At 44.6% G+C, this 12,998-nt stretch overlaps 1 protein-coding gene across 2 annotated transcripts in view; it reads right to left on the bottom strand.

Annotated features, from left to right (window-relative positions):
- NLK (nemo like kinase) overlaps nucleotides 1-12,998 on the bottom strand; it is a 36,037-nt gene that overhangs the window by 6,109 nt on the left and 16,930 nt on the right. For both annotated transcript variants that reach the window (XM_058037752.1, XM_058037753.1), the window contains 6 exons: nucleotides 8,537-8,666; nucleotides 7,473-7,528; nucleotides 2,711-2,817; nucleotides 1,968-2,053; nucleotides 898-1,107; nucleotides 439-540 (listed from right to left, as the gene is read on the bottom strand). In XM_058037752.1, the coding sequence (XP_057893735.1) occupies nucleotides 439-540; nucleotides 898-1,107; nucleotides 1,968-2,053; nucleotides 2,711-2,817; nucleotides 7,473-7,528; nucleotides 8,537-8,666 (691 nt within the window). The remainder of the gene's footprint in view (nucleotides 1-438; nucleotides 541-897; nucleotides 1,108-1,967; nucleotides 2,054-2,710; nucleotides 2,818-7,472; nucleotides 7,529-8,536; nucleotides 8,667-12,998) is intronic.

Genomic DNA, 12,998 nt, shown 5'->3' with positions numbered 1-12,998 from the left:
GCAGTGCAGCAGCCCTCCAGGGCTTTATGAATTATACTGTCAATTCTAATTTATGTCTCTTGCCAGTACCAACTCTTAAATTTAACATCTTCATTCAAAGTAGGTATCAAAACACTGCTGCCTCAGAAAGGGACTTTCACCTGGGGCATCAAGCCCAACAATCCCCCAGGGCAGAAGCCAGAACTGCCCCTGACTAGTGAAAAGCCCCCTTGTGCCCAGAGCAGGTGGAGTCAGCACAGATCAGCCCCCGTCCCAAGCACCACAACCCCCTGTGCCCACCTCAGCCCCGATCCCAGGCACAGCTCCGCGAGCAAACATCCAGGCCGGGTGTTCTGAACCAACAGGCCATGGGAATTCAGTCAGGATGTGAAAGGCCCGCCCTGCCCAGAGGAAGCCCTGCCTGGTGGGGCTGTGTGGCTGCAGGCAGCCCTGCAGTACCTGTTTATGAGGACCCCTGAGTATGTGTGCCTTGGCGCCTTCACAAGCCGTCCTCATCGCCTCCAGCGACGGCGTGCCCAGCAGGTCTGTGATCAGATCCAGCTGCACAGAGCACAGGACACAGCTCAGACACGGGATGCTCTCCACTGGAGCAGCAGATTCCCCAGCTACCACGAACCAACATCCTGTCCCTGTTCCTGGAGCAGAGCCCGACCCCCCTGGCTATCCCCTCCTGGCAGGGAGCTGTGCAGAGCCAGGAGGGCCCCCCTGAGCCTCCTTCTCTCCAGGCTGAGCCCCTTCCCAGCTCCCTCAGGAGTTCTCAGCCCCTTCCCAGCTCTGTGCCTCCCCTGGGCACGCTGCAGCCCCTCCCTGTGTCCCCCGAGGTGCAGCTCTGCCTGCAGGAGCAGGGGCAGCAGGAAGGCAGCCAGGGAGAGGTGAGGTGGGTATATCCAGAGATACCTGCTGGATGGGACTCTGTGCCTGGAACAATATCCTTCTGCCAAGCAACTCTGCAAAGATGCAGCCAACAGACCAGATGTCGATGGCATTGCTGTAGTGGCGGCTGCCCATCAGGATCTCCGGAGCACGGTAATACTGAGTGACAACTTCCTGAGTCATGTGCCGGGATTCGTCTAACTCTTCCACCCTGGCCAATCCAAAATCACAAATCTAAATTGAGAAGGCAAATAAGAAAATTAAAACAACCAAAACACCTTCTGCGTTTCAAATAGGCAGCCTTCTGGGAAGGAGGCAGGGGATCCCCAAGCAGCATTTAAACACCTCGATAATCTGCTCTGACTGCACAAGCCAGGGGAGAGGGGATAGGAGGAAATCATGTTGCTTTGCTCCACAGCCATTTAAACTTCCTACAATTCGATTGGAAATCACAGTACATTTTAAGTTGGCATTACAGTATTTATAATCTGGAAGATTAAAAAGCTTTGCACTACAAAAAACTCAATCTCTGGGTATGGAGTATTTAAACTCAAACAAATTCACTTGCTCATGATATGTCTCAAAATATTAAAGATTCAGCTCTACTCATTTGGGTTTAGGGAATTGTTAAAAATGTCTTGAACCAGAAGGGTTAAGAAAAGTGAGCAAACTTTGCCAATTTGAATTCTCAGCAAATCCCTGTAAACAACACTGAATTTTTGTGTTTGGCACAGCTGTACAACACACCTCAGTCCTCCAAAATTCCATATACCCAAGGTTAATGGAGGTGCCTTGGGCATTTGGTGTCATCTTCCCCTGAGGAGCACAGGGACACTGAGAACCCCCTGCCCCTCCCAGGCACAGGACATCCCACCCAAGCCAAACTCAGGAATTCTCTCTGGCTTTAGGAGATGTGGGGAGAGGCAGGGAGAAAAGGGGAAAGGCAGATGTTTGCTTCATTTCCACTGCTTAAAAAATCTGCAGGATTTTTTTCAATTTACATGGACTTTCAGGGAAAGCATTCACACTGAATGTTTTTGTTTACAAATTAACAACATACACACACAAACATCTTCAATAAAAGTAAGCAGCACCTTAAGGACACAGTTGCTGTTCACGAGTAGGTTCCCTGGTTTAATGTCTCGATGTAAAATGCCAGCAGAATGTAGATATTTCAGACCTGAAATATTAAAGAAAATTAATTTTTTTTTTCTCTTTTAGAAGAAGTTTAAGGCTGACAACATTTCCCCAGAAGGTCTGGCAACTCCTGATCAGCAAAGCTTTGCCTGTGCCTCAGTTTTTAAATGAGTAACTCCCAGCCAGTAATGCACACTCAGTCACTTAATGACAGGGCAAAATTTTGGAGTATAAAAAATAGGCAGAAAAAGGAATTTAGCAGTGTTTTTATAACCCCCCCCCCCAATCCAACAAACAACAAATCAAAAGCAAAGCGTCATCTCTCTGATTATGGCATGGATGCCCTGCTAATCCCCACTCTGGAATTTTCAGATACCTCTTACTGCTCTGCTTTTCAGTAACAATTTTTGCCTTAAGGGGATATAATTACACATATTCACCCATCTGGTTCAGTCTAAGTGTCCTTTTTGTTCCTTGATTCTAAAAGCATGACTTTTCTTTCCCTGACAATGCTTTAAGGCAGCAGGGGTGCCATGCTCTTGTAGGTACAATAATTCATGCTTGGTATTTATTCAAATATGACATTAGAAGAAGTTCCTACAGGAAGCTTATTCAAGATGAGAATGTCTTGAGAATAAACATCAAGGAAAGAAATATTTCTACTACACAATTTTCATTAAATTTAGAGGAAGAAAATTACCTCTTAAAATCTGGTAAAGAAAAACTTTGACATGATCCGAGCTGAGAGGCTGAGGAGAGACGATAATCTTATGGAGGTCACTCTGCATCAACTCAGTGACAACATAGCTGCAGTTCAGTGGTTAAGGAAAAGCACAACAGGCACACAATCTCTCAAAACATTCACTAACTCCTACTTACTTGAGCTCGTACAGGTCACAACCATTAAGTTAAAGAGAGGAAAGCTGCTTCAGAGGTCAAATTCTTACAGGAATGAAAATAAAAAACATCTTGTGAAAGAAAACAGATTAATCCATGAGAGTTTGCATTAAGGTAGTTGCACAAAGTTACTGAAAGGCAAATTACCAGTGAGACTGAGGGGAGGTGGCTCCAGAGGGGCCTGTGTGTGTTCAGGGGGTTCAGAAGCAGCAAAATGGGGTGAAAGCTGCACCCTATAGGATGGAGACCATCCTGACAATGTCCTGGCTGTGGGACAACAGTAACACACACAGAAATCATCACAATAAATACTGGGGGAAATACAGGCATTAACTAAAAACATCACTGCTTTAAAAGCTTAGTTTAGCAGTCACATTTGAAACAGGAGTGTGCTATTACCACATTTGTGGCTGAAGGAGGTAAAACACGTTTGCCCCATGTTAACTGATACAGCCAGGTATTGAATGCTCATTTTCTTTCATCTCTACCCAGTCAATGCTCTGCTTTCATCTGTTGCTCTACAAACCCTCTCCAGCTAAATCCCTGTTGGCCAAAGGGTTCATCTGCCAACAGAACACCACACAAAAACTCATTTTATAAATTAAATATCTCCAACTTTTTGAGGAAAAAAATATTAAAATTGCATTCATAAAGAATTCATAAAGAAAAAACCCAACCCTGCAGCACCATAATTTGTAGTCCTCTAATTTTTCTTTTCCTTTAGCAAAGACCCTTTTAAATATTTATACCAGACTTTTAAAATCTGCGGTTTACCTTATACCTGCAACAAATCTTTACATTCAATTGAATGCAAAATACTTTTAAAAACCCAAAAGCATTACTCTGCACTTTATCACGATAAGATTTTTGTTTTGCTACGCCACAAATCCTCCTAAATCTCAATCCCGAGCATAATGTCTCCCAGATGTCTCAACTAGTTGCCATGCCAACTAAAGCAGCTTAAATTAAATGAGGGCCTGAAATGGCACCTGCACCAGTGCAGGTCTGGGGCGCATTAAATCAAGCCCTTGACAGGCTCAGAGGTGCCATTAACCCCAGCAGCAGCAGCAGCAGCAGCAGCCGCCATCTGATTATTGTCTCGGGGTGACTGAGCCCGGGCTGGTGGCAGCGTGCTCTGCCGTGACCCACGGGCTCTGCTGCTGCTGCTGCTGCTGCTGGGACCCTGCCTGCAGCAGCCACTGCTGGGGACACCGAGCAGAAGGGACCCCAAACCCGGGATGTCGTGCCCTGCTCACACAGTACCTCAGCTTGCTTTCCTCAGTGCCACCGCGGGCGCGGGCGCTGAGCACGGCGCTGCTACCGGAGAGAAATTGCTCCTGACAGCAGTAATTAGTTAAGTAGCTGTATAAAATTAGATCTACAAATGTACCAATTTGCTTCAGAGTAATTATCAAAGCAAATGCGCGGCACAAAAGAACCCGACTTGCTCTGCTGGCTGGGACCTGCTGAGTTGGTGGATTTTACAGAGCGACAGATAAACGTTAGGAAGGGATGAGGTGCCCTGGGTGATGTGGCACTCTCATCGTGGCTTGCACTTGGTCTCTGCACGCCTCAAACCCCAGCTCTGCGGCCCAGAGGGACCCTGGCAGTCCCTGCGCAGCTGGTTTGGGGGCTGGCCCAGAGGAACTGGCCCCGGCCATGGATCAGAGGAAAGCCCTGTCCCAGGGCGAGCCCGTGCTGCTGGTCCAGCGGGGCTGGCACTGCCCCTCACTGCCTGCAGCAGCCCCTCACCCTGCTCCTCTCCGCCCTACAGACACCAGGGACCCACCCAGAACCCACCAGAACACAGCTCTTCCACCTCTCTGTGAGTTTACTGCACATTCTTGCTTTTACTGCTATTCAAACCTTTTCCAGACCCCACCCCTGAAAAGTGGCGACTTTTCAGCAGCTTCTGATATCCACTTTAATGGGCAAAGTTTTCATAAAGTTACTACAGAAACTTTGGATAGTTCTTAAAGGAGAATATTCATGGATCTGCAGTTGCTGAATTCAGTATTACAATCAACTGTGGAAGGTTCTGTAATTGGAAAAAAGAGCTATCAATCATTCATTTTTGCACCAGGTGATATTGGTAAAAACATCAATACCTATAAGATTCAAAATGGCCACAAAGATTTTCAGCCGAAAACCTCATTATTAATTCAAATTATATCTTAATCTGAGTGTTTGGCAGGAATTTTCATCCTAAACAAAAATCTCACTAGATCAAAATTCCTTTATTCACCACTAGTTTCCTTAGAAATCTTTTAATTTATCATTAAAATGTTAAGGTGGTTTTATAATTAGTTCTCTTTAAAAAATACACTCTGCAATTCCTGCTGTACCTACGAAACACTGAATAATTGAAATGAACTCTACCAGCTCATTTGCAACACATCATTCATATCATTTTAGTCATTCTTTTATTACGTTTCTTTCCCCAAAAAGGGCACTACAACTCTTTGGAAAGAACAAAGGAAATCACTCAATACCAACTCCAGCCCTTTACACTTTTATCACTGTTCAATATGTCCTTCTGTAAAAATGGAACAACCCTATGATATCTTTGGGAACTCTATCAGTGGACCAACAAAAGAAGTTTTGACATCTACATCCCCCAAATATGAAACATCTTTACCAGATCTTCTTCAAACCAGTCTCAAGAAAATTCTCCTTACACTACAGTAAGCAGAAACACATGCAATTAAAAATAGGTATTAATTCATTCTTTTAAGGAATGTAAGAATCCTAAGTGCACTTATTGTAATTATTTCAAAAGAAAGGATAAAGAAGATTACACATAATCTTCTGTTGTCAATATTAGAGTCAAGAAATTAACAAAAATATAAAAAAGGCAGCCCTATAGAACACAACTCAGAATGACTTAAAGTCAGTTAGCCATGAAGGAAACTAACATTTTGGTTTTATATTCAAAACCTGGCAGTAGCTAAGCTCATAAAAATAAGCTTATCCCATTTAAATATTCTTGATTGTACAATTACACGGAAGGAGTAATCCTTAACCTAGATCTGATTTATAACTCATATGACTTGTTCTAAATGAGGGCATTGAACTAGTGCACATAACCAAAATCCAGTTTCTGAAGACTACTTATATGCTCTCACGTGAAAGAAATATCAAAGCAGAATTTTAAAGCTTTACCTAAACTCATATGAAAAAGCCCCAGTACAGCACAGCAATATTTTCGACTAAATAATGTGTTTCTCCACCAGCAAGTTGTGCTGTACTTTGGTTAAAATTACCACGTTGATTACACCTACTTTCTTCACCAATCAATCCAAGGTATTACATAAATAGATGAAACCATACTTCAAAAGTTCAGGTTTCCTAAAAATAATGACAATTTCCCACCCATTAACTGCAAAGTGGGTCATACAAAAAAGCAGCTTAGACCCACCAGCACCAAAACCCAACCTGCCCAAGTCTAATCACAGGAGTGGCAAAGAACTTCTCCTGCCATGAGAGTCAGAGCCCTCCCACCGCGGGGATTCACTTTTCAGTATTGCAGAAAGCAGAAATTCCCTCCGTCACGACTAGAAGACAGCCCAAGTCAAGTTAGAAAAGGAAAACAACCAAACCAAAACACGACCCTCACGTGAAGTTCTTCCCTCAAATTCACTGCTAGAACCCAGTTCCACACCGGCAGCTGTACCTGTGCTGCACCAGTGGCACAGAACATTTGTAGGACACAGCTCTGGGCAATGGGCTCTGCACCAGGACAGAGCTGACCAAGGACAGCCACAGCCCTGCCACTCCTGAACCCTCTCTGCTAACTCCCAAAGCCTGTGAAGGCAGAGCTCTCTGAAACCACCACAACGTCTTTTAAAATACAAATAACTGAGAGGAGATTAATTACTGGATATGGTTTAAAAAATAATGTTCTGGGGGGATCCCTGTGAGCAGCAGCAGCAGGGCCTGCTGGTCAGTCCCACACTCCTGCACACACTGGCCCAGGTGCAATCGCAGCTCAGTTCAGCCCTGCACCATCCCACCCCAAAGCTCAGCCCTGCACCAGCCCACCCCAAAGCTCAGCTCAGCCCTGCACCATCCCACCCAAAGCTCAGCTCAGCCCTGCACCATCCCACCCAAAGCTCAGTTCAGCCCTGCACCATCCCACCCCAAAGCTCAGCCCTGCACCATCCCACCCCAAAGCTCAGCTCAGCCCTGCACCATCCCACCCAAAGCTCAGCTCAGCCCTGCACCATCCCACCCAAAGCTCAGCTCAGCCCTGCACCATCCCACCCCAAAGCTCAGCTCAGTCCTGCACCATCCCACCCAAAGCTCAGTTCAGTTCTGCACCATCCCACCCCAAAGCTCAGCCCTGCACCATCCCACCCCAAAGTTCAGCCCTGCACCATCCCACCCCAGCACCACCTCACAGCTCGGGATGCTACAGGTTCACTCCTGGAAATAAAACTGTCCACATGCAGGCTCGAGGCTTCTGTGGTTCCATTTCATAGATTACACCACACACTGGCAGCTTCTAAGCTAATGAAAATCACATCTACCTCAATTAAGATGTTCTATTTTTATATTTAGGATACATTTCTTCAAAATAGTCGATGTGTGGAGGCTGGAGGATGTCGAGGGCAGAGAGTACCTAGGAAACACCACACAAGGTCAAGGCCTATTCCAGAACAAATCCCTTTCCAAAAGACATAGACTGCACATTTCTCACATGGCTTCATTTTATTCTATCCCACAGACAGACCAATGTTCTGTCTCACCAGGTATGTAAATTTAATAACCCACCATGTCAGATATTCTGTATATTCAATGTCTCTCTCTTTTCTAACTCAAGACATTTTTTCCAGCTGTTGGAGCAGTAGTTTGAAAGCACAAATTTATCTATCCAATAAAAAGTGGTTTCTTTACAATATATATGAACATAGAATCTTTGAAAGTAATTCCAGCAAAGAAATGTAAAAGCAGAAGATATTACACTTTGTACTGCCTTTAATCTTTCAGAGTTTTGCGATTCACTGCTTCCACATGGGAATTGCAAACCCCAAAGATGTTCCCATTCTGAATAAGGAGCTCAGTGGTACAAAAAGCAAAAGGTAAAAAAGGTAGAAAAAAGCAAAAACGTAGAAAAGCAGCAGCAGAGACAGATACTCCTTGGTGTGGTCATTTGGATCCTATCCTAGGAAGGTTCATGACATTTGGGTGAAGCACCCAAACTTCAGATGCACTTCAGACTTCATGGGTCAAACCAAATAGTGTTTAAACGTTTTAAGTTAAGCTGACTGATTTTACCTAAAGCAGGTTTGGGAGAGGACCAGCAAAGGGGACAGAACAGCTCAGGAGGAAGTGTCCAGCTGACACAGCTCTGTGCAGCCTGACATTTACCTAAAGCCTCAAAAAAGGCTGGGAAGAAGTGTACTGACTGTCTGTTTGCAAACACTTTGGAGGGGAAATTATGAGTATCCTTAGACTCTTGACAGTTTCATTTTTATAGTGTCTGCAACAGTAATATCTGAGTTTCCAGAAAATCTGATCACTGTAAATATTTTAGATATTCTGTAACAAAACACACTTTTGTTACAGAGAGCTCCATTTTACATTTAGGTTTTCTCAAAGATTTCAAGATTACTTTGAATTTACTTACATTGTCATGCTTAAAAAAACACAACATCTTCAACTCCCGGAAGACCCTTTTACAAGAGACCAAATTTTGGAAGACGTTGGGCATCTTTTTGAGTGCAACTCTCTTTCCATCTCGTGGATCTGTTACCGACCTACAGGAAAAAAGACAAAGAACATCACATACTCCTGTTAGACAGTTTGCTAAAGAAGAAAAGAGTATTTTAAAGTTTCTTATCATTCTCAGCTCAGTGAGTCAGAACAAAGTGAAGCCATTTCTAGGGAAAAGAGCACTAATGTGAGGGCACTGAGCAGTGTCCCGCAGAGCCCGTGCCACACAGATGTGACCATTCTGTGGATGGAGCACACACCCAGCCCAGCAGGGCCACACACTGAGCTCATGGTGACATCAACACCTGCAGTGGATGTCAGGATAAACATCCCCTTCACCTCCCAAAAACACCTCATTAAAACGCTCTCAGTTACCCAGATTGGATTTTACCAGGTCTATCGCTCACTTCTTCCTCTCCAAAGAATGTAAAAGATCTAATAATCCTATTCTGACAGAACTCTGGCAAGTGTAAGACTATTTATTGGTATGTCACCAAATCACATCTGGAGAAGCAACAGCACGTGGTATCCAGGTTTGCACCAATGTAAAACAGGCATGATACTGGTCCTTCTCCCACACAACTTATGGAATGCAAGTATAGTAGCTCAGGAATTATAAGGTGCTTTGCACATGGCAAGTATTTTAATTTAAAATAATTGGATTCTGAAAATAGAATTTTATAATGAGAACCATAAAACTAGAGCAAGGAGATTATGGTGCCTCAATTCCCAATCCCAGTTTTTAAGGTGAGTTTCTCAAACTACAGAATAGAGTATATGCATATTTTTACTGGGATGACCAAAATAACTTCAATCTCAGTGCAGTGTTGAACCCACAGAAGAATCCACATCCAGCTACGCACCCTGATAACTACACTTGTCCTTAAAAAATTGCTGGTTTTCTCTCTCATGTGACTCCTCTGCTGTGCCAGGCCTGCCGTGGCTGCTCTGCTCTTCCAAATGTCTCCATACAATAACCATTGCTTTGGGTGAACAGACTTTTCCTAGTCTCTCATAGAGGAAGGAATTCAGTGGGGTTGCTGTGTCATTCTCATCTATGACCAGTTTTCTTTTTTCTTTTAAATAACCCACTTTCACAAACAAGTGATGATCCCCTGCAGTATCCACCTGGAAAGCAATTCCTCTGCTCTTTCCCCACAGCAGCAGCAATGCCAGCCTGCCCCTCACCTCCCTGCCTTGGGCTGGCAGCTCTGTGCTACTCACCAGCAATTTCACTTCAAGGGGCAGCACAAAACTAACAATCCAAGTTCTGAAGATCAGAACTGTCAGGCCTGCATTCCAAAGAACAGAAACAAGAAAGGAAGAAAGGAAACAGCCTGTCTGAAAACCTGGTATTTACAGCATCCAAAAAAAGATGCTGAAAATGTTGCTTTGTGTTTGTGTACAGTACCTACTTTGATACTAGTAAAATAATTATTTATAGCAATATGCTATCGGGTCACATATCCCCAGGAGAAACTAGAAAAGCAGGAAAATCTCCTAGGAGCTAATTGAGAGAACAGCTAGAAAGGCAGCTTCACTCACTGCTGCTCTCAGAAGAACACATCTGAATTCCCTGCCCTGCTTTGTGAGGCCATTCCAGCACGGGTGAATCCCTCAGCAAAGGGCCCAGCAGGCAGGAACCATCCATCACAAGGCACTACTGAAGCCTCAAAGGGTCCACTTACCAACCACCAACTGCAGCTGGGATAAAGAGATCACAGACCGGGATTCAAACCAAAAATAACCTAGCAAAAATTATATATAGGTATGGGGCAAAAAATAAGTGATTGAATCTTGTGCCAAGGCAGCCAGCTGAGCTCTAACCGTGCCTTTGGGAGTGACACTGAACAGTGACCCCGAGCTGGGGATCCAGCACTGAGCACTGAGGGTGCAGTGAGCCCAAACCCAGCCCTGCAGGGACACAGGGGAGCACACAGCTGGGACAAAGGGCCAGGACATTCTAGGGGGCAGATCACCACCAGAGCAGCTGAGGGACAGCAGCAGAGCAGCCCTGGGGCCAGCACAGCAATGGGATGCATCCCCTGAACTGCACTGGGTGCCCTGTGCAGCAGGGCCACTCTCCTGCCACCAGAAACCCTTCTGTTCTGCTGATTGTACATAATGTATGTATGTCTTGTTTATTTAAGAACTACATAAAAAGCTTTTAAAATAGTCTGACATAAAACATATAAAGAAAAAAGATACTTTACAGAACCTGCACCTTCTATTTACTTTGTAAGCTAATCACACCAGAAATAATACAATTTTAAAAAGTAATAGGACTACAGAAGAGATTAATGACACAATCCAGACCTCTAGTTAAAATGTTTTCAAAGACAATCCTTATCTCAAAGAATCCTTGCAGGCATTCAGCCGTTTCAATTACGCATTATAAGCCTTTAGCAACTCTCTGCCATGTTGATGGCAAATTTTCAAGGTGGAGTCTATGCCAACAGTGACTTTTTCTCTCCCTGAATCCAGGTCAAGGCATACACATTGTTCTGTAGTTTCAACTGGTAGAAAAACAAGTTTGTGACTGTTCCGTGTGCAATTATTACACAGGAGCAAGATAATGAAAGAATGTTCTTGGGGTGGTGTGGGAAAGTGCTGGTGGAGTTTGCTCTGTCACGGAAACAAACCTTCCTTCACATTTATAGAGAATATCTATAAATTTACATCAGGAGTTACCAGAAGGGAGGGAATTTAAAAGGATTACTCTGTAAGTTTTTCTTATTAGTCAGTGAACTTTTTTTCCTCAGTTGCTTGACTCTTAATCACACAGGCTTTTCCAGCAAGCCTTACTCTGAGATATGTAAGTGGCCTGGTCCCACAAGCATTTCAGCTGCTCACCCAGGCATGTTTGATGTACCACTTTAAAACAAACAGCACAGCTCATACTCAAGGGCATGTGATCCCTATATGCCACTTTTTCAGCACATGGTATTGCAATCAATCACATCTTGGCATATTTCAAAATATACTTGAGCATGGGATGATATTAAAAATCCCTTAGAAAAGCTCACAAAACCACAAGATTCCCAAGACTGAAGTGAAAGGGCAAGGAGAGGCTGTGCACTTATCAAATCTCTTATCTGGGAAATGCTTGATTGAGTACATAAAATTTGCACACAGGCACAGGCCATGAGACCGGGCTCTGCTCTCTGCAAAGTCACTGCCAGGCACTGAGCCCGACCAAAATGTGACAAAAACTGATCCACAACATTTAATGGACTGTAGGGTAGCAGAGAGGAGAGGTGAGGAAAATAAGGACACAAGTGTGAAATCCTTAAGAAAACAAACCAATATATATATATATGTGGATTTAGCAACAGATGTCTTACTGAAGGAAGAAAAGGAAACGCATCCACAGAGGCTGAGTTTTTACACAAAGCAGCTGCTTTAGCAATTTACCCTTATAAAGATTCAAACACCAGGGAGACAGGCCAGAGGTGATGTTCCAGGCCCTGCAGTGACCTTGCCTACTACCAGCAGTGTTTTCTCCCATCACAGACTGCAGTCCATGTCCCACACCGCTCCTGACCCGCACAAAACTTGTTCTGAAGCTCTGTGACAATTCCTAACGGAAGCTAAATTATTCACATGCTAAACGGTTCTAACTTTAGTAGCCTGAAAGTCAGTTCTGCAGCCCAAAGCTGCGAGTCAGGCGTTCCTGCCGCGGGCAGGGGCTGCTGCAGCTCGGGCTGGCCCCAAACAGCTGTGCTGGCACGGAGACACGGCCAGCAGGAACAGCCCCCGACAAAGGCAGGACACACAGACGCTTGTTCAGGAACAATGGCAGCCCGGGCATGTGTCAGAGAGCATCTCAGTCAGTCACACTGCCTCTGCCAAGTGAACAACGAGAGGGAGAGGTGGCATTAATCTCTTTTTGAGGGCTCTTGGGTAACACATGAGCTGTTTCTCTAGAGGTGCCTCACCGCAGCAGCGAATGCAGAGAACCAGCAGAGCCTCCTCGGAGATCACCAGGTTCCTGATCTGAGGACCCCAGTTTCCCAATTCCATATGAGTCTTTTCTCCCTGTGTGTGCAGCCAGGGCCGTGCTGAGTGTCACAGCCCCCTGGGCACCCTGTCCTGCCAGCAGGGTGACCTGGGCTCCCCTCCAGCAGTGCTGGGAGAGAGATCATCAGGAGCAAGGATTTGTTTTGGTTGGATTTCTCACAACAAGAGAGTTTTAGCACACACACTCATGCAATTAGCATGGCATTATAATGGGTTTTACCCTCTGGCTGTACATACATTGTCTGAAAGATGCAAAAGCTGATACAATCTGGTGTAAAGGAGATATTCATAGTCATTTCAGCTATAATTTTTAAAAGAAAAGCCACCCACAGATTCATTAGGAAAAGGAGGAAAAC

Source organism: Melospiza georgiana, chromosome 19 (genome assembly GCF_028018845.1).
Source record: "Melospiza georgiana isolate bMelGeo1 chromosome 19, bMelGeo1.pri, whole genome shotgun sequence".
Taxonomy (NCBI): Eukaryota; Metazoa; Chordata; class Aves; order Passeriformes; family Passerellidae; genus Melospiza; species Melospiza georgiana.
The sequence above is the reverse complement of the archived record's forward strand: the minus strand, read 5'-3'. Positions and strand labels throughout refer to the sequence as shown.